The sequence below is a fragment of the Polistes dominula genome, unplaced genomic scaffold (assembly GCF_049000335.1).
Source record: "Polistes dominula isolate Pdom_NZ unplaced genomic scaffold, Pdom_raw_medaka contig_15, whole genome shotgun sequence".
NCBI lineage: Eukaryota > Metazoa > Arthropoda > Insecta > Hymenoptera > Vespidae > Polistes > Polistes dominula.
The window spans coordinates 3554692-3576049 of NW_028300915.1; the positions used below are offsets into that span (position 1 = coordinate 3554692).

Here is a 21358-nt window from a genome sequence, read left to right on the forward strand (position 1 = left end):
AATATTTGTATTTTTCATCAAATTATGAGAGATATAAGCTAGTATCCTAAATTTTGGTTCTTGAAAAATACGAATGTTCGATTTATCGTGATTATTGATGTTAAAATAATTAGATATCTTATTAGTTCACTCAAATTAGCGCTGTAATCTATTTTAAGATCCGTCGATAAAGTCGCATGCGATGTAGAAATAAAAAAATTGTATCTCTCTTGATAAACGTACGAAAATGAAATTTTCCATCATAACCTTATAACTCGTTTATGATTGAATTTTTAAAGTCTGTCTTACGTGACCTAAAACTTCAAAGATATGATTACGTCTGATATACGTGATTATATAAATGAGTATTCTAAGAGTGCCTAATGATCAATTTAATCAAAAACATACGTTATCATTTCGAACAAATAAGTGGCTTTGATGTTATCAAAGATTTTTGGGTTACCTGTTAGTCTTGTTTTGCAGTTGAAATATATTATAACAGTAGAAGAAACAGCTTTTGTTAGTTGATAGAAAAGATAATAATGGCCGAAATTACGTTTGGAATCTTAATTAGTAAGTTATCATATTGTTTACAAAAATAATAACATTTAATTTCATTAATAAAATGTATATTATATATTTATGAAATTGTTTGTTTAGTTAGCGATACTCGCTCAAAAGATTCTCGAAAGGATGAAGCAGGTCCTCAATTAAAACGTCTGGTTAGTGATATAAACACCGATACAGGAAAAATACTTAAAGGGAAAGTTATTGAAGAAAAGATAATACCAGATAAAGAAGAAATTATTATGGTAATAAATTATATAATAATAATAAAAATAATAATAAGATTGTAAAATATATTATTTTGATGTACACTTTTAATCTATAATTATTAATTCTAAGGAATATTTGATAAAATGGAGCGACGAACAGAAGTTAAATGTTATTTTGACATCTGGTGGTACAGGCTTTTCTAATACAGATGTTACACCTGAAGCAACAAAAAAAGTTATCAACAAAGAAGCTCCAGGAATAGCAACTGCTATGCTTTTATCAAGCTTACAAGTGACTCCTATGGCTGTACTTTCTAGGTAATATAAGATTGCCAATCATCCTTTGAGCAATATAGACCCATATATGCGTTTATTTATATGAATGCAAATAATGCAATGTAGGTTTTTGTAATAATAATTGTTTTATGTCTTATCACACTAAAATTATCCTCTTAAAGTCTTGTTTGTAATTATTTTTTATGTTTCTTGTATTAATATTTTTAGAGCTGTATGTGGAATTCGTGGAGAAACATTAATCATTAATCTACCAGGATCACCAAAAGCTTTGAAAGAATGTTTAGCTCCTATTGCATCTGCAATACCACATGCGGTTGATTTAATTTCAAATAAACAAGAAAATATAGAAAAAGTCCATGCATCAAATGGTCTTACCAAGCCAAAAAATACAAATTATAGTCATAATTCACCTGCTACTACACCGGTACAAAGTTTATATTATTAATAAGTTATTTTCTTGTTTCTTAATTATAAATATTTTATTGTAGTTAAACTTGGAGAATGTTGCCATGCGTCTCAGAGAGTCACCATATCCCATGCTTTCCGTTGATAAAGCATTAGAATTAATAAAGACTAATATAGAACCCCAGGAAACTGAAACTGTATCAATTTGGAATGCTCATGGTAGAATCTTAGCCGAAAATGTATTTTCTCTTTGTGATTTACCACCATTTCGAGCTTCTATTAAAGATGGTTATGCAGTTTTGGCAGAAGATGGAAAAGGTAGAAGACGAGTGTTAGGTGCTTTGAAAGCAGGAAATACAGTATGTAAATTTTCAAAAATTACATATTTTATATCAGTAAATCTTAAATATTTTTTTTAAAAACACATAGGCAATGTCTGTATCCTTGGAACCCGGTACTTGTGTCAGAATAAATACTGGTGCACCAATACCAGATGGTAAGTGTTCATTACAAAAAATTAATTAAAAGAAGAATATACATTTTCTAACGATTACATGCTGTAGATGCAACTGCTGTTGTTCAAGTAGAAGACACAAAGCTTATATTAAAAAATTCTGATAATATGGAAGAGAAAGAAATTGAAATTTTAACTGTACCAACGAAGGGACAGGATATTAGGTATTTCATTTTTAAAATACGTTTTTTATGATTTTAATTATATCTATCAACAATTTTATTATTATTTTTTTTTTCGTAAAAGATCTATCGGTTGTGATTTACAAAAAGGAGAACTTATAATGGAAGCACCAGTGAAACTTGGAGCAGCAGAAGTAGGACTTTTAGCTGCATGTGGTTATAAAGAAGTAAAGGTTTATAAAGTTCCCAGTGTAGGTGTACTATCAACAGGTGATGAATTGGAAGAACCAGGAAATGATTTAAAACCAGGACATGTATATGACAGTAATACAATAACTTTAATATCCTTGCTACAAGAAAATGGATATGATCCAAAGAATTTGGGAACTGTAAAGGACGAGTAAGCTTATGGAAAATGAAGTTAATTATACGTAATATAATATTATTAATTTCGAAACTACTCATTTTTATTTTTCATAGCGAATCTAGTATGGTTGCTGCAATTAAAAATGCTTTAGAAAAAGTCGATGTACTGGTAACATCTGGTTCAGTGTCGATGGGTGATCGAGATATGTTGAAACCTGTACTAGAACACTATTTTAATGCAAAAATACATTTTGGTAATTACTATTTACAAGATTAATATATCTATAAAAAGTGAATTAAATATTATATTAGTATATTATTATAGGCCGCGTAAATATGAAACCTGGTAAACCAACGACTTTTGCAACTTGCATTTATAATGGTAAAAAAAATATTTTATGTGTCTTCCGGGTAATCCAGTTTCGGCAACAGTGACATCGATTTTATTTGTTATACCTTTACTTAATGAAATGCATGGTGATCTTTCGAAACCTATCATCGTAAAGGCAAAAGTTCGTTCATCAGTTTATATAAATATTTAGGTAATTATTTTAGAACATATAATATTATTTATAATCGATTACGTTAATTGTAGTTGGATTCGTCTTATAAATTGGATCCCCGTCCGGAATATGCAAGAGCAATTTTAACATGGAAAAACGGGACAGATCTTCCACTGGCTTGCAGTACTGGAAATCAAATAAGTAGTAAATTGTTCAGTTGTAAAAATGCTAACGCATTGTTAATGTTACCAGGAAAAACGCTCACTAAGTCAGCAATGCGTCCAGGTGAAGTTGTAGAAGCGATACTCCTTAATCCTAGAACAACGGTGTGATACAGAAGTATCTATACATTCCTTAAATGTTACTATTCATACCTTTTCATCGTTTATACACTTTATATGATTTAATAAAAGAAAGATATATATCGTGTTAATAAGAAAAATTATTTTTCAAAGAGATGTATATATCTATATGTGTTATTTATGTATATATTTAATTTCTTGATCATATGATAAAATTTGTTTGTACCTGTAAAAAAAAAGAGAAAAGAAATAATTTCATATATTTTATAGTTTCGCGCGCTTAAATTAACAAAAGACAGCTGATGAGGGCTAATATTCGATCTCGTAGTATTTATCGACAAATATCGATAAGTAATAAAAGTCGTAGTTGTAAAATCGGCCGAGAGAGGGCAATTGAGATGGGAGGAGTGGGAGAGCGGCGCGAGGAAGAAAATGGCCGACAAGGCTACAGTAAAAGGGCAGGGACGTCGTGCGAGGTACGCGTTTCGGGAAGAAAAGATGTGCGCATCGCAGTGAATCTCGCGAGAAAGATCGTACAGGAAGATTCGGAATAGTAAACGGAAGATTGTGCGGTATTGATAGGTTTGTCCGATCGAGGAGACCTTAACCGTAGCGAGTTGGATCGTTTTAAAAAAAAGCGTTCGCGGGCCGATTGTAAGCAACACACACGAGAAAGTGAGAAGGGCTCGCCAGAGAGGTAAACACTTGAGTTGGATTTCTTCGACTCGCCCTATCTTCTCGTGGTCTATTGCATTGCTAATCGATGTAAATGCTTCTTCCTTCTTTTCATCTTTTCTTACTTTCTTCTTTCTTTCCGTCCTTCTTTCTTCCTTCCTTCCTTCCTTCCGTCCTGCCTTCTTTCCTTCCTTCCTTCCTTCCTTACTTTCATTCATCCTTCCATATTATTAGATTTCATTCTCTTAGAAAAAAAAAATATCGAGTGAACGTATTAGTTATTGTGTATGAAATATCAGTGAGATTTCAAAAGGAGATTTCCTGCGCGAGAAGCTCATCGATCAGCAGCAGGTTGGGTTCACGTCTGCCACTTGTGGCCATCTACGGACGCTTTTCTAAAGGGTGGCCCATTTTCAGTCGCGAATTCTTCTTTACCTTCCCCTCCTATTATCTTTCACAGATTTTCTCTTTCCCTTTTTCTTGTCCTTCTATCTCATAAATTTCAATTTATTAAGTTTGACACGAGAAGGTCTATCGTAAATTTAGTCTTTTGGTGGCGGACGTGACTATGGTACGTACCTCCTCCGTCGTTCGAACGCGTTTAACGCGTGCTGAATGACGGGAGCAGTGAAGATTTAAAGGGATCGATTTGTCAACAAGTCGATGAGAGTGCGCGCAGTTCACGGTCTGGATCACTTTCTTTTTTTTTTGTTTTTTTCGTCTCTATCTATCTCTCTGTCTTTCTCTTTCTCTTTGTGATCGAAACGTTCACTCGTTCGCGAGTCAATATATTTCGTTCGACATTTATTCTCTTGTGTTACTTTTCGCGCTTCTTTTAAGAACAAAAAAGTGTTTATTTTAATATGAAAATCATTGACTCCATGTCTCGATTGACTGCAATGTTTCATTTCATTTTTCTAATATCTATATTATATCTATGATCTCTCCCTTTCTTACAAATATTTTTATTTAACATTTAAATAATTATGTGATGCACGTAATTATGATTTTTTTTTTTTTTTGAAAAATTTGAGTTTCTTTTTTTTTCCTTTTTCTTTTTCTTTTACAGATAGATCCAGTATTAATTTGGACTATCACTATTATTATCTACAATGGCAGTTAGGTAGTCGAAAAAATTCATTGAGGATATTCAAGAACTTCAAGCGTATATTTATCAAATTGAAAATGTGAAGAGAACGTACATGATGAAGCCACAAAAGAAGGCTATTGTTGCCCGGAAGGCAACTAAAATGCCAACGGTTGCTAAAAAACGTCGCACTCTTTTGGAAAAGACCATATCTGAAGTAAGGAAGGAGAAAAAATCTAAGAAACAAGATAAATTAGAAGATCCAAAGAGAAAGCAAGACACCGATAAGAAAAAATCAGATAAAATGGATGAGAAAAAGAAGTACGAGGAAAAGAAAAAAGTCGACGATAAGAAAAAGGACAAATCAGAGAGAGTAGAGAAAAAGTGTAATAATAAGGATAATGAAAAGAAAACTGATAAAATAATCGAAGAGGAGAAAATTGATAGAGATGAGGTAAGAGATGATATCGAAGAGTCACCATGTGACAATCAGGATAAAAAGAAGGGACAAAAGTTGGAAGATAAAAATAAAATTGAAAAGCAATCTGTGGATAATAAAAAGAAAATTGATAAATTAGATGATAGAAAGAAATGTGGGAAAATGGATGAGGATAGTGCAGAGGAAGTAAAATCTTTAAATATCATAGATGATAAGGATGCGCTTGAAGACAAGACCGATGTCCTAAGTTTGAGTTTAAAGAAGCGAAGCAAAGAAGAGAAGAAGAAGGATATTAAGTTGTCTAAAATAGATATGAAGGAAGCATTGAAGAATGTTTCATCGAAGGACAAGAAATGTGACCGTAAAAAAGTTTCTGACAAAGATACTGCCAGTCGAAGAAACTCTCCGACAAGAGCGAAGAAGACCTCGAAGACCAAATCTTCGCAGAAAAAAGTATTCCACGAAAAACGGTTTTAACTAAAAAGCCTCACTTTTCTGTAGTTAACAAGTCAATAGATAAAAAGATTAAACTAGTCAAATCTTTAAAGGTAGAGGGAACCATTACTGTGGAGGAGGATGACGCTAAGAGAGTGAAGAAGAAAACTTCATGTGCTGCAAAGAGTAAAGGTGCACAAGAAAAGAAACCAAAATTAGCTAAGCCTATGAAAGCTAAGTTACCGCAGAAAAATTCTAAAATTTGTACAGTAATAAAGGCTGAAGATAAATTAAAAACGCTGGCTGAGAAAATGATTTTGAAAAAAAAATTGAGTTGAAAGTCATCGAAAAAACAATAACTGAATCTAAGAAAATTTCACACAGCGCAGTAACTGATAGAGCACCCACACCAGAAATAAAAGATGAAGTTTTAGAGGATAAAGAATTAGAAAAAAATAATAAAGAAGAAAGTCCTAGACCTAAGTCACCCGATGAAAAGAAGCCAATGAAAAGTAACACGAAGACTGGTAAAAAGGTTGGAAAGAAGATTTCTAAAGGAAAGGTACAAACCGATAGCAACAATCAAAGATCTTCTTCTCCTGTGGATTCTCCTGTGGAAGAATCCAGTAAACAATCTAAAGACTGCGAAGATGGTTTAAAACCAGTAACTGGTACAAAAAAAGAAGAAATTAATATCGAAAGCGGTATCCAAGTAGACTTAAAAGTTGAAGCGGTTAATGGTGGTAGTACAAGTGGTGTGACATCGGCATCTGAATCAGAGGAAGACTTCGATGAGGATAATAAGAAAAGTAAACAAAGGTATTCGAAGAAAAAGGAGAGATCCAATTCGCCATCCGATGAACGTGCTAGGCGGATGAGACTTTTTGGATTTTGGAGTGGACCAAAGCGACACCGAGTAGCATCATTGAATGCGTTAGCTAAAGTACATTGTTTGTATGAAAATGAAACTGGAGGAGTGTATCTTGGAGGCTTCTGTAAGCCTAAGCCAGAGAAAGAAAAGCAGAAAAAGAAAGAAGAAAAGGATGAAAGTCAAGCTCGTAAAGAAAAGGAAAAAGAAAAAGAAAGAGAGAAAGAAAGAGAGAAAGAGAAAGAAAAAGAGAAAGAAAAGGAAAAGGAAAAAGAAAAAGAAAAAGAAAAAAAGGCTGAAAAGAAGCCAGAAGAGCTACCAACTCCAAAAAGAAAATTGAGGAATGTACCTGGATTAAGAGGAAAGCATTGGGACATGCTGGAGAGTTCTTCGTCTTCTCCCTCTTCGGATGAAGATTATGAGCGTGAAAAAAATGTTGAACGTTCTAAGAAGAAAGTAATTAAGAGAAGAAAGAGAAACGAAGAAGTAATGGATTTAAAAGATATGGTTGTGTGCAAAAGGATGGCTAGTCTTAATGCGTCAGCAATATTGGCTGCATCATATTCGGATGAAAAGAATCGTTGTGGATCTAGTAATAGTAGTAGTAGTAGTGACTGTTCTAGCGAATCAGAAGTGGAAATTATTAAAAGACGTAAGCAACATGATTCGGATCCAGAGAAAAAGAAAGGAAGACAAGGCTCAGATCCAGATGATGTTTTAAAACCATCCAAAAAAGTAGTGATTGTTAATCAAGATACAGATGTAACCATCACAGGTAATTTTTTTATTCATTGATCATACTAAAGTGTATTTTTATTTTCATGATATTATGATCATTGTATGTATTAGGTGTTTACGTTAATCAAACACGTTCGACGCATCACGAAGGCTTCTGCAGTATCGCTGGTATGCAATACAGAATCAGTTCAACCAGTCACACGCAAACTGCAGCTACAGCAGTTGCTACCGAACTTCATGACCAGGTGATTATCGATATTTAGTGCCGCTGGACGGCGAATTTGCGTGAAAATATGTAGAAATATATGTTGTATAAAAATAAATATTTCTTTCTCAGCAAAAGGCAGAGCAACCTTGTAAATCTTACACGCCGTTGGGCGCATTATCGTCCATGCAACCACCGGGTAGTCAAGGAAATCATCCAAATATGTCACCGCGGAGGCATTCGGCATTTTCTGCACCCCATCAGCATGGTGAGTGAAATTCACATATTTATATACGTTTTATTTTATTTTGTTCACATTGTTAGTAGACATTGCGATCGATATACATATGTAATTACATTTAAGCGCAATGTCAAGGATCAAAGTTCTCATGCATTACATTAATGCGTGCACTTATCTAAAATTATTCGAACGTTTCTTATTCTCCTCTAGAGTAGTAGTTATTATGTAGATTCAATTTCATATATGCAAAAACTATTACACCGTTAAAACAGTTTTGTCTGTCGTCACGAACTCGTGGGAGTTGCGCCAGTTTACATTCAGTTACCTTTACGCTAAGCTCCGCTCGAACTTTTTGTAATTACCGACAAAGTACAAACGCGCATATCAAACGACAAAGTTTTTAACGCACATTTCACGAATCATTTAGTTAATCGAAAAGAAAGTTAATAGATAAGGTTATAAAATGAAAATACGCTTACGAAAAGAAGGATCATCTTTTTCTTAAGTGATACGAATAAAAATATGGCCCGACATTGGACAGAACTGAGAAAAGTAGCAATTCTACCGTCTATACAACTGGATACCGTAACTTTTCTCGAAGGATTTTTATTATTTTGGGATCCGACTACGATGAACGTTGTTGCGTAACATTTATTTATTTATAAAGTTGGATACCTCGTGTTAGGAACATTCATCGCTATCGTATGTCGCCACGAGCAAACAAAAGTATATACTATTATACTAGCGGCGAAATTCAAACGTCTATTCGTTATATTATCAGATCATCGGATTATAATGAATGCACCGGTGCTGGTCTTTAATAGCAGCACCTCGCAATAGTTTCACTTACTCTCCTATCGCATATCAAAATCAAACGTTCTACTTTCTCACCACCGACTACTCTATATCACAATTAACAATCAGAATTTGAAAATTGACTTTCTATAAATGCCGCCGCAAATTCGAATACGAGTGTCGCTCATTATAATCTCCATTGGGAGAGACATTTGAAAGGATTCCAAAGGAATTATCTCGGTTTCCTCTGTGTTCGTTTCCCTGGCACTACCTTTAAATGAGAAAGTTTCTCTCAAAGCTCGACGAAGAAAAGAGAGAATGGAAAAAGGAAAATATCGAGAAGATCAATCTACCCTCGCGAAAATAAGAGATCTCATCGTAGTCGTGTCGTGAAAGGATGGGGTGTCAGTGGTTAAACACCACCGCCCTTTACGTCGTTGCTCTGGCGCGTCTTACTTGCACTCGTGCACGTACATGCACTTAGGATGGTGGTGTCTGCTAGCCGATGTGTGCGCTTAAACACCTATATACACACAACATACTGCATATACGTACGCGTTGCGGCGAATATACCTTCTTCTTACGGCGCTCCCATCTTATGTAAACTGTGTGTGCCTCCAACTACGCAACGATAGTGGGTACTTCACGGGGAAGAGCAGAGCAGAGCAGTGTAAAGCAGAGTGAAGCAGAGCAAAGCAGAGTAGAGTAAAGTAAAGTAAAGTAAAGTAAAGTAAAGTAAAGGGTAAGAGAGAGGAAGAGAGAATGAGTGAGAAAAAGAAAAACGGTCATTCGGTGGTGTGTATATACGTGCGTAAAAAGAGAGAGAGAGAGAGAATATGACTGAGTGAGTGAGAGAGTGGTAAGAGACACAGACGAGACGAGGAACGCAATAGCGGCATGTATAGCAGCGGCAACAGCAGCAGCAGCAGCGGCGGCAACAGCAGTAGTAGTAGTAGAGTAGTAAGACCAGTGGTGGGGGTAAGCAGATAGCGTGCGCGTCGTGAGAGAGAGTGGGGGCGGCTGAATAAAGAGTGGGGATGGAGTCGTGTGTGCACGCTTCGTCGAGAGGAGGACGACGCACACCTGACAGTATTAGTCGAGCGATAGCCGGGAAGGTACGTTGTATTTACGTGCTTTTTCAGAACTCAACCAACTGTCTGTCTCCTTCGTATATTTTTTTTTTCTTCTCGGATTTTTGACGAACGCGAGTGGCTGCTGCTCGTGCGTGCGCGTGTGTTATTCTCGCGTGTGTATAATCGTCATCGCCGTCGTGTTTTCGTCGGTGGTGGTGGTGGTGGTGGTGGCGGCCGTGGTCCGGTGCATACGCGCGTACATGCATCGCCAAGCGGTGTCTCGTTCTCATTTGTCGCGACAGCGGTGGTGGTGGTGGCGGCGTTGGCGGTGTCGTCGGTGCACTTCGTGCTTCGCCTCCTCCTCCTCCTATCCTCCGACATTATTATTGCGAGGAGGGTATAAACAACAACGGAGCATTTTGTGGTGCGACGACGAGGACGACTGTACGCGATAGTCTACTTCTTGGACTTTCTCTCTTCTTTATTTTCATCTTCATCATCTTCATCATCTTCATCGTCATCGTCGTCATCGTCGTCATCGTCGTCACCGTCGTCATCGTCGTCATCGTCCTCGTTGTCGTCGTCGTCGTCGTCGTCGTTGGCTCTTTCTCTTTTTCTCTCTCTTTTTCCCCATCGTTTTCGCCGGGTACGTAAAAGTACGATAATGGACGATGATCGTCGAACGACGAGGGCGACTTCTTCGTGCTTCCTAAGAACGACGAACCGTTTCTGCGTCACGCTCTTTTTGCTTTGCTTCTTTCTCTTTCTTATTCTCTCTCTTTCTCTCACTCTCTTTCTTTATTTCTTTCTTTCTCTTTCTCTCTCTGTCTCTCTCTCTTGATTTTCACTCTCTTAAGAAAAATATATGTATGTAAAGAAAGAAAGAAAGAACGAGAGAGAAAGAGAGAGAGAGAGAGAGTGAGAGAGAGTGAGAGAGAGTGAGAGAGAGAGAGTGCCGTTACAAAAAAAAAGTTCAAAGAAAATATTCATCCTTTCCAGTTCCAGTTCGTTAAATAAAAAAGAAAGAGAAGGATTAGGTTTTCACACTAATGCAAACTAAGAGACTTTGTATCAAGTAGCATATAAAGATTATTATCAAAAACATTACTTTTTTTTTCTTTTTTGCCGATAAGAGAAACGTGGCGCGCGTGAAGAAGCGGGTAAATTTCTTATTGTCATGGCGGACTTAGCAGACGATACGATCACGTGGGGTCAGTCGGGGGAATGGCACTCAACTTCGATGGAAGAAAAATTCCCTCATCGATACTTGTATTGCTTTTTTTCATACATATATATATATTGTCCGATATTTGGTTTATATTTCTAGGAAAAGAATCGAAATTCTCATGGAAAATTCGAAAACCATGGAACGAGAACAATGGTGTTCGTTGAGTGACACGTGCAGCTGTCGCTCTTGTTCATCGACCAAATGGTTCGTTTTTCCAATTGAGGCAAACACCGTCGTAGACTATTTCGATAATTGATATATATCCTTGAATCATATAGTTCGATTTCTTCTTTACTATTTCAAGTTCGCACGTGCGAGATTCTTCCTCTTCCTCCTACTCATCCTACTTCTACTCCTTACACGGAAAGAGAACATTCTAATATTTACTTCCTCATTTTCGAATGTCAACGTTAGCAAAATTTTTCATTTCACTTGAATTTTTATTTTCGAAACGATTAGCAGCAGCAGATCACATCGTCGCGAGTTTTTGCGAACAAAGAGAGAGAAAGGTGGAAAAGAAGGAGTACCGGTAAGAGGAGAAAGGAGAGCTGAGCTGAGCTGAGCTGAGGTGAGGTGAGGTGAGGTGAGGTGTGGTGAGGTGAGGTGAGGAGAGAAGAGGTGAGGGGAAAAAAGGGAAGAGCTTTGGTTTTAGTTGGCAAACGCGTCGTCGATCGACGTCGTCGTCGCCGTGGCGGCTTCCCCTTCCTCCCTCCTTTTTCTCCTCATGCCCCTCATGCCTCTCCCCCTTTCGTCGAGCGTCGCGACGTCGTCGTCGTCGTCGGTCCACGAACGATCCGTGCTCGATGAAGCTCGGGAGGAAAGTCGTCTAGCTAAAACGTGTTTTACCCTTTTTCTTTCCCTTTCTTTCCACTTCTTTTCTCTTTTCTCGTCTCGTCTCGTCTCGTCTCGTCTCGTCTCATCTCTTTTCTCTTTTCTCTTTTTTTTATCCTTTTTCACTTAATCCATTCGTCCTTCGTCGATTACGTATTTAGGATTTATATCGCCTCCTCTTCCTTCCGTCAGTTCATCTCTTTCACTTTAGTACAATGTACGATTTATTTCTTAGATTTTTTTAATACTCTAAATAGAAACGGATTTTCAAACGAATCCGAGGATTAATGGAGTAGAGGGAACTGAAGAATAAGTTTTTCGATAGCACTTGGAGATATGAGAAATAGTTCGGACTGGAAGGATTCACGTGGAACTCTTCTTATATATATCGTGTTATCCCCGATGCGCCTTTTACACGACGGTAATTGAACGGAATACTCGGAAAGGCAGGATTGATCGATAGATCGATCAATAGATAGATAGATAGATTGTAAGATATCGATATCGTTCGAAACGTAAGTATATGTATACGTTAACCATTCGGTTTCGCGAATAATAATCGAATAATCGCACTGGTTGGTGGTATGGTTGCAATATGATTTTGTCGTTTCAACTATAAAGATATCTTTTTCGAGTATTCACTGATATGACAATGGATCTGTTCTCTACAATAAATTTGTCAAAGAATTTAATGATGGAAATAGAAGAAAAAACTATGAGGTGATGGTGGGGGTGGCTAGTTAGGTGTAGGAAGACTAAGAAAATGAAGAAAAATGACGTTCGATCGAAAGTACGTTACTTCGATTCGAAATAGTCTCATAGTAGTAGTGAGTTTTTAACTAGGCTTTTATTTCGCGATATATAGTAGTATGAAAAAAGAAAAGTTTTACAGGGGGTACGAGTAGGGTGAAATCGCGCGCCAACGAACCAACCAACCAACCCTCGTTTATCCGATGACGTTAAAAGCCGCCAGTTATCGAACAGGACATACAGGCGGTGATGCGATAGTTGGTCGAATTTGAAAATAGACTCACTCGTGACACGGGCGAACGGTGCTTGGCGAATCGCCAGATTCCAGCGAACTAAGCGGAAGCTAGTAATCTCCTAACTCTCTCTCTCTCTCTCTCTCTCTCTCTTCTCTGACTGTGCTGATACACGACCAAATATCACGGCCGGTGGATAACAGTCTAGGCTGGCTAGATACCCCTCCCACCTCCCACCTCCCATTCTATACAAAAGATAGCCTTTCTTTTTTTTTTCACTTTCCTTATTCTTTAAGCATCATCATTATTATCATCATTATCGTGTCTAGTTTGGTCTAATCTCGGTGTGGGTATCGAGATAACGCGCGCGAAGAATCTACGAGAGTTGAAACGTTATGAGGGGGTGAGGTAGGGGGGGGTATATACTTTGTACGAATAGAAACGATACGATGTTGTGTTGACGAGAAATAGTAGAAGAAGAGGAGGATATTGCCCTCGAGCATATCATCACCGCTGAGATCGTTTGTCCCTTTTTCGCGATAACTTTTATCGTCTTATCTATCGAGAATCGAGTGAGAAACGAACGGTTAGGAATGATCGTTGAAAAAAAAATGATCAGTCTAGTACCAAGTAAATCAGTATTACAAGTTTTCTTTTTTATTCTCTTTCTTTTTGTCTTCGGTCGTCTTTAATCTAAGGACAAGTTTGGATTGTGGATTTTGTCGTTCAGCAGCCAGTGTCCTTTTCTAAATTCAATGATTTCTCAGGTATCTCTCTCTCTCCCTCTCTCTCTTTCTCTGTTTCTTTTTCTCTGTCTCTGGGATTCTCCAGGCGCCTCTTTTCACGGCGTGGTAAACGCTCGTAAACTTCCAAGCACCACCCCGTTTATTCTGTTTTTCTTCTTTCGACTCTTTCTCTTTCTCACACATCGACATACATACTACGTGCATATTCTATCCCTTCAAACGATCGAACCCTCTAGCGTCGCTTTTAAGACCCGCGTAACTTTTGAGTATCCTCGTACAAAAGCGTTGTAGTTCTCTCTCTTACTCTTGCTCTTGCTCTTGCTCTTGCTCTTTCCATCCTTCATTTTACAAACGTTCTCCCTCGCTTGTTCCTATTTGAAGATAGAGAAGAAGGGTTCAAAAAGTTGTCAAGAGGGTGAACATCGTCAAGAAACGATTGCAGAACGATGTTGCAGATCGTTTAGAAATCTTTGTATGACGAATCACGATCAATTTTTTAATCGATATTGGAAAATAAAAAAATATTCGAGTATAGTTATAGTTCGTCATATATATCGTAAAGTATAATAAAGTAACCCTAGTAGCACAAAATATTGAAAAATATTGAATACATGTGTATTTAATATTAAAAAAACATTAAATCTCTTTTTACTATTAAATACACATGTATTCAATATTTTTCAATATTTTGTGCTATTAGGGAATTTATAATATTTTTGATATTAAATGAATTGAATATATTTTTAAGGCATCTCGAATTAATTGTCAATGTTTATTTTCAACGAAACTCTCGTAATAAAGTTATCGAACAAATTGTAGATAAAGTTGTTCGAAGAGTTGCAACACAAACTATGAGGGATTTAAATCGATCGTTTTTTCACAAAAATTTCGTTTATTAACAAATTAGTTACCTTTTCAGGTTACATTGTTTCCTATCGTATGAACGATCCCTCCTTCCCTAATGCTAATTATTCTTTTGAAAATTCTTTTCTTTCGGTAAGATGTAAACCAATAGCTAATAAGTGTATATATATATATATATATATAAATATATGTTTAGTATCACATGGTGTATCGAGCACAAAAAAAAACAACGTTGCTAGAGAGTAGTTTTAAATAAGGATCAAAACAATATGTTCTGATTTTTTTTACCTGTCCAATTATCCTATGATACAAAGTTTGCATATATTTTATTTTGTGGATGCAAAAAACAAGTAGTTGTTTGAAATAATTTTTGGTCTCTCGTGTCTTAAAATCGCCCTCGTCGTTCTTCGTGATAATTTCGAATAATAAGATAAAATAAGGAAGAAAATAATAAATAAAACTGATGTGAGAGATTTCATCGGTCATTTTATTTTCTTCATCATTTTTATCTTTATCATGTATCACGATTTAGGAATAATCTCAAGGAAGAACGTCTTCGAGATCATAGTGAGTGGTGGTTGATGATCATCGTCATCGTCATCTTGTGAAGATCTACGAGAAAAGGAATTGGAAAAAAGGAAGAAATAATAAAAGGAAGAAAGGAAGGAGAAAATCAATGAAAGTTCAAAGTGAGAAAGAAGTCGAGGATAAAGGGTTGCAGCTGTGATTTAAGTTTTACCGACGTTTTTGGGACCAAACGAAACGAGAAAGAGAGAAAGAAAGTAAAAAAAAAAAAAGAAAGAAATAAAGACGATAGGGGTGGTCCTAGAAAATTCGAAAGTGCCGAAGGAAATAAAAATTAAGAATAGAAAAAGAAGAAGAAGAAGAAAAAGAAGAAGAGACATTTATTCTTCTTTTGATATATATCACATAGTGTGCCCTTGGTGTAAATATATACACACACACAAGTTGATTATTGCATAGCGCATTAAACGTACAATTTTATATAAACTTATGATATATATTATACGTTCGATATATTTTTGGATTGCCTGTTAAGACGAGAAAAAGACGACATGATTCTGGCGGGTGAGTACAAATCTAAATTCCATACAATACACAAATACACATGAAATCAATTACAACTAATGATATATTATCGCTTTCGCGCTCTTTCTCTGCGCGCCCATTCTCAAACCAGTAATTCCAATTGAAACATATTTTATTTTATTTGTTTATTTCTTTTTATTCAAAAAGAAAAATGAAAAGCATGTATTTGATACGAATTCTCGAGGATTGTTTACGGTCAAGGCAGCAATAATTTTCTTTCAATAATTGTTCGAATAAAAACCAAAGGTAACCTTATGGTTAATATACATGTAGTAAGGATGATCGTAGATATAAAAGTCATGTTTAGGGAGATAGGGGTATAAAAAAATAATAAATCGTATTTTTCGTGATGGAAATGGAAGGAGGAGTATGAGAGGTATCTTGAACGGGACAAAGTTTCACATGCGAGCGAACTATTCACACGTAGAGATCCATAATACGGCCTAGATATCCCTGTACGCGACTCCGATGCTACCAGTCGGTTGGTTTCAACTCGAGTTTATCGAGTTTATTCGACGGTTATACACGAACGGTTCCAAATAGAGAGAAGAGAGAGAGAGAGAGAGCGAGAGAGGCGGTGCAATAAAACGAACGTAGCTCGCGTTCACCTATCGGCTTTTTCGTTAAGGGTTGAAAAGGGATGAACGAAGAGTGAGAGAGGGAGGGAGGGATGGTAGCTAGAAAGCAAAGTTGCAGACTGCGAATAAAACGATCGTGAAAGAATATTGCGTAGTTGATCTGTACTTTTCGGCAAAAACCATATTCTCGAAATGTTATTTACTACATTAACGTGTATTAACATATATCTTTTATATATTTACGATCACACGATTTTACAATCGATGAAAATTGATCTTACGCACGTGATGGAAATAATTTGTGTCGATAAAATCTCGAATTTTTTTTTTTCTGGTCGTCGATGTAGTAACTCTCGTTTAAAACGAGAATTTCGCATACTTTAATCGAATATAGTTCGCGTCACGCCGCCAATGTCGTCATCTCTCTCTCTCGCGTTATCAGAATTTGTCTATTTTTTTTTTTCTTTTTTTCTTTTTTCCTTGAAAATGATTTACTGTGTCGTCATTTCTCGATAGCAGACACGAACAAGATATAGAGAATAGGAAATATAGCTAACAGAACAAATATTTCTAGTAGATTCTCTTCTTCGTTTCTTTCGACCGGTTCGCGAGCTGACACGTGCTCGAAGTGGTCACCCGGTATTATCGATCGCGAACGGGCTCCTTTACCGTTCGTGTAACGCGTAGTAAGCTCGTCGAAACGTCACGAGAAAGAGCGAAAGAGAGAGGGAGAGCAAGAGAGACGGAATGAAAGACTGAGAGAGAGAGAGAGAGAGAGAGGGTAAGAGGAGGGGGCAGAGGGAGAAGAAGGTAGTTGGTAGGTCGATGTGTGTTGTGCGTTTCTCTGTATCTGTATCTGTATCTGTATGTTTGTATGTCTTCTTGTGCTGCTGACTGCGTGTGTGTGTGCGTGTTTAACACACCACATAAGCACACGAAACGTCGTATCGTGTCGTCGTCCGTCGTATGGAGTGCAAAATTGTCGATGAACGTTCGAAGGTATTCCGTTCGCTCGTGCGATAATAAAACGGGATCGTATTTTCGAATGAAGAGAGAAAGGGAGGAGAGGGAGAGAGAGAGAGAGAGAGAGAGAGAGGAGAGGTCGAACTCACGTTTGGAAGGTTGCGTGAGAAACCGTTTACCGCAATCCTTCGTATCATTTATTTTTGTTCTTTTTCTCTTTGAAATTCGTTCTTCGTTAAAAAAGAATTCGTTTTTGGGAGCTTATGTTTTGCGTCGTTTCATTGGTTGTTTACTCGTTGAAAAAAAAAAAAAAGAAATAAAAGCCAAGGACTGAATTTCACATCGCAACTCGCGCGCGTCAAACGATTTTTGCTTTATCGGGATTACATAACACGAAGCGTGAGTTTGCGCGTGTCCATACAACCCGTGCCACACGCAGGGGAAGAAAGAAGAAGAAGAGAGAGAGAGAGAGAGAGAGAGAGAGTGAGAGGAAAGAGGAGAGAACCTCGGGACCGATCGGAGTTCCTCGAATCCGTCCGATTCGAAAGTGGCGGGCGATATCTCGAATCATCTCTTTCCTCCTCTTATACGATAATTCGAGATTATCGTTTGGGAACATCAGCAGCGCGCGTGTTGTTTCTTTCGCTCGGCTATAGTTTGCGTCGTATTTTCTACGTCTTGCTTGAAATATATATCTCTTTCTCTCTCTCTCTCTCTCTAACTCACTCTTCTTCTTCTTCTCTCATTTTATTTTTCTCTCTCTCTCTCTTTCTCTTCTCATTGAGTTATGCAATACGACGCCGTAAAAATTGTTTCGCGTTGGACGGTTGTAAAATTCCGTTCTTTTAATATTCACTGTCGTTCACGTTAAAATGATCGACAGAAAGTTATATATGTATATATGTGAGAAGGATTCTCACGTGCGTAGTTTTAACGCGCGGTATCTTCTTCTTCTTCTTCTTCTTTTGCTAAGCCCGCGGGTAGGGTGAGTCAGCTGACGTTTGTATTTTTCCCGCTAACATATTATCTATTTTATTTCATATATTCTTCGTATCCTTTCGCGCTTATTAACGTTTCCTTGTTGTGAACTAAAATAATCTATTATCATAGTATTTACTTACTTACTTTTTTCATAAGATATAGACAAAATAAATGATATATGTTAGAGTGGTGCTGCATGTTAATAAAAATATTGTTTTAAGGAAATTAGATAATGGGAGATGGGAGAATAATTATTCGAATGATATATAACATAATATTATCCAAATGAAAATGCAAAGAAAAATGAAGACACGTAATAGAAGAAATGTGTCGCTTCTTCCCTTAGATACCACCACTAACATCACCAACTATCTTCCTTTTTCCCCCCTTTATTCTCCTCCTCGTCTTTCTCCGATTCGGAATATAATTTTGCTCAAGGGCGTGTGCGTATATATATATATATAATCTTTGCGAGCAAGCAAAACTTGAATACGAATGTGAACGAAATGATACAACGCGATCAACAACGATGACGAAGAGACGAGGATGAAGATGAGAATGACGATGACGATGACGATGACGATGACGATGTTGACGTTGTTGTTGGTGTTTTTCGTCTATTCTGCGCTCTTCTTCCTCTTATTGCTACGACGCCGACGCTGCACGTCGTAACATCGTGTCGCGCGCGCACACACAAACACAACATGCGCTTGCGCGCTTCATAATATGGTTCTTACTTACTACACATGACTCTAAGAGACTAGATACTCGTAGACTCTCGTAGTGTGCGCTCTCAAGGGGGGGGCTTAAGGAAAATTTGTAAGTCTTTTTGTGTGTGTGTGTGTGTATGCATATACATATATATGTGTGTATGGTGCGTATGTTTGTATATATCATGTGTATATGCGTGCGCTCGCGCGCGTTTTTCTTCTGACGTAGAGACTATACTAGCAGAGCCACCACCAGGCCCGGTGAGTTTTGCTGCGACGCAACAGAGCCGCGCTCCTTCAGTGGTTCTCAACCTATTGCGATGCGTGAAAGTGCGCACGAACCTTCATACGGCTATTCACGTGTTCCTCTCGGACTAAATTATTACCGCCAACGGATTTGCGTCTTATATTTTTCTCGTAGTTCTCTCCTTACTCTCGATAATGTTTTTTTTTCAATTCATTAACTGTTATTTACCTATTTTCGTGAAAATTGGTCGTACAACGTGTGTTTTATTAGACTTTATTTAGAAATACAACGGAACAACTTGTGCACACGCGCAGTTCGGCAAATTGTTCGGTTACTAGAGAAAGTTTTCTCTTTCTTTATTTCAGTTTTTGTCTCGTCTGTGTTTACTTTAGAAGAAGAAGAAGAAGAAGAAGAAAAAGAAGAAGAAGAAGAAGAAGAAGAAGAAAAAGAAGAAGATCGAAAGAGTGCGTCGTGTTTTATAGAGCAATTTCAAGAAAATCGTTCAATGCAATATTTCTTCGTTATTCTCGTAACATTTGTAATAAGTATGTAAAAATTAAGGAAGGGAAGAAAGAAACCCAAGAAAAAAAATGAAGGAAAGTTACAAAAGGATAGCTAGTAAGCCTAGCTACTAGCTAGCAAGCTTGTTAACAACGTCAACATTCGAGAGTTCGTCGAGGCACGTTCGTCGTCGTCGAAAGTTTCATTCAAGAGCCGCCGCCATTAGCGCGTTTTGAAAGACAGAGTGAGAGACAGGTAGAAGGAGGGGAGAGAAGACGAGGATTGGAAGAGGGGAATAAGGGGGGAGGGTAAGGGCTATGTCCAAGCTGACCAGGTATCCTCGTCCTTTCTTTCGCACGGCAACGGAATTATCGACGCACTTGGCGTGCTTTACGACCGGCAGAGGCCCGTTACGGAATCGCCGGAACGGAGAATGGCCAAAGAGGAAAGAGGTGAGGATGGCGTTATTCTTTTGCGACAAACGCATTCATTCTTCCGTTTCGGAGAATTAAATCATAAGTAAATATCATCTCGATTATATACAATTTTTTTGTAAGACAAACAATTTTATTCTTACAATTAGAATTGGATTATTATTTGGATTCAAAATCGTTTTCAAATTTTTTTAAGTTAGTATTTTTACGAGAACACGCGTTAAAGTGTATTTATGCAAGTGTTCTATTAGTAATCCGATAGTTGCAAGCTACGACGAAATCTTTTGTATACTTATCAACGACGTCAGGCCTAAGTACTGCAATATATTTATATATTTTGCTTTTTTTTTTATTCCTGCTATCCTGGGAATGTTGGCGTTAGAGGAAAACTTCGAGACTGTTGCAGGTTTTGTGGGTTATTGAAAAGACTACGGTACAACACGTGTTACTCATCGGACACTATAAATAAATGGTTACCGTGGCTGAATTTGCGACGATCCCGCGCTCTCGCGTATAAGGTAACGAGCTGCTGCGATTTTCGTTTCTCTCGATGGCGTGTTACTTTCGTTTGATGTCACGAACGAGACTCGACTCAACTCGACTTCCGTGAACGTATCCTATTCTCTCTCTCTCTCTTTCTCTCTTTCTTTCTTTTGTACTCTCCCGCGTGTTCACTCTACCGAGGTCACGCACGAACTTCGGAATTAAAAAACTTAAGGATCGAAGTTTCAACTCGAATTGTGGGGAAACAAGAAGAAAGTAGAAGGGAAAAAGGGGAGGGGCGACTAAAATATAGGGGTGATTAAAAAATACCTATAAAAAAAGTTAGCAACGCCTTCTTGGTGATGTGTTTTTTTCTCTCTCTTTCTCTCTTAAGTTACTATCTTTCTTTTTTTATAGGCCTTCTCGATAAGAAAACAATCGAATCTAGGCTATACCTATCTAAATATCTACACTTATATATATATATTATGTTACATATGGTATAACATATTACACGTTGGCTAGGGTTTGGATACGCGTCATCTACCTTGCGATCAGATCGATCGTTTAAATTTGCTGGCGGGCTCCACGTGAACCGACAGTAACGTCCAATCGCCATCGGCTTCGTTTCTGTTCGAGGATTCAATATCCGAGGTTACGACGTCCAGTTCGCGGTGAAAGACACTTTCTAGAGGAGCGAACAAACCCTGAAGCAACCTATAAATCTTCAAAGTAGTATTAGTATTAGTAGTAGTGATAGTGAAAATCCCCTTTAGTGTTCCTACATTATTTTTCCGGAAAATTTCAATAGGAAAGTAATATATTTTTTGTTTTTCTTTGCTTCAATACAAAAAAATAATAACGTGAACTGTTTTTTGG

At 37.3% G+C, this 21358-nt stretch overlaps 2 protein-coding genes and 1 long non-coding RNA gene across 3 annotated transcripts in view; all 3 read left to right on the forward strand.

Moving 5' to 3' along the window:
• The first annotated feature begins 98 nt into the window (after nt 1-98).
• cin (Molybdenum cofactor synthesis protein cinnamon) lies at nt 99-3404 on the forward strand. Its single transcript, XM_015326746.2, is given in 12 exon segments — nt 99-552; nt 640-791; nt 886-1073; nt 1260-1476; nt 1541-1816; nt 1887-1953; nt 2021-2135; nt 2218-2493; nt 2574-2713; nt 2785-2841; nt 2844-2971; nt 3055-3404. Coding segments are annotated over 12 exon segments (1887 nt in total). The 5' UTR covers nt 99-521; the 3' UTR covers nt 3295-3404.
• A 130-nt stretch (nt 3405-3534) lies between these two features.
• The window catches only part of LOC107069441 (Histone gene-specific Epigenetic Repressor in late S phase), a 71172-nt gene continuing 53348 nt past the window's right edge, over nt 3535-21358 (forward strand). Inside the window, 6 exon segments of the mRNA XM_089169999.1 lie at nt 3535-3961; nt 5009-5916; nt 5919-6227; nt 6230-7543; nt 7618-7751; nt 7844-7979. Of these exon segments, the coding sequence (XP_089026125.1) occupies nt 5142-5916; nt 5919-6227; nt 6230-7543; nt 7618-7751; nt 7844-7979 (2668 nt within the window). The 5' untranslated portion in view covers nt 3535-3961; nt 5009-5141.
• LOC149033174 (uncharacterized) lies at nt 18118-19517 on the forward strand. Its single transcript, XR_016175841.1, has 2 exons — nt 18118-18923; nt 19044-19517. It is a non-coding gene; the product is annotated as an uncharacterized LOC149033174 (long non-coding RNA).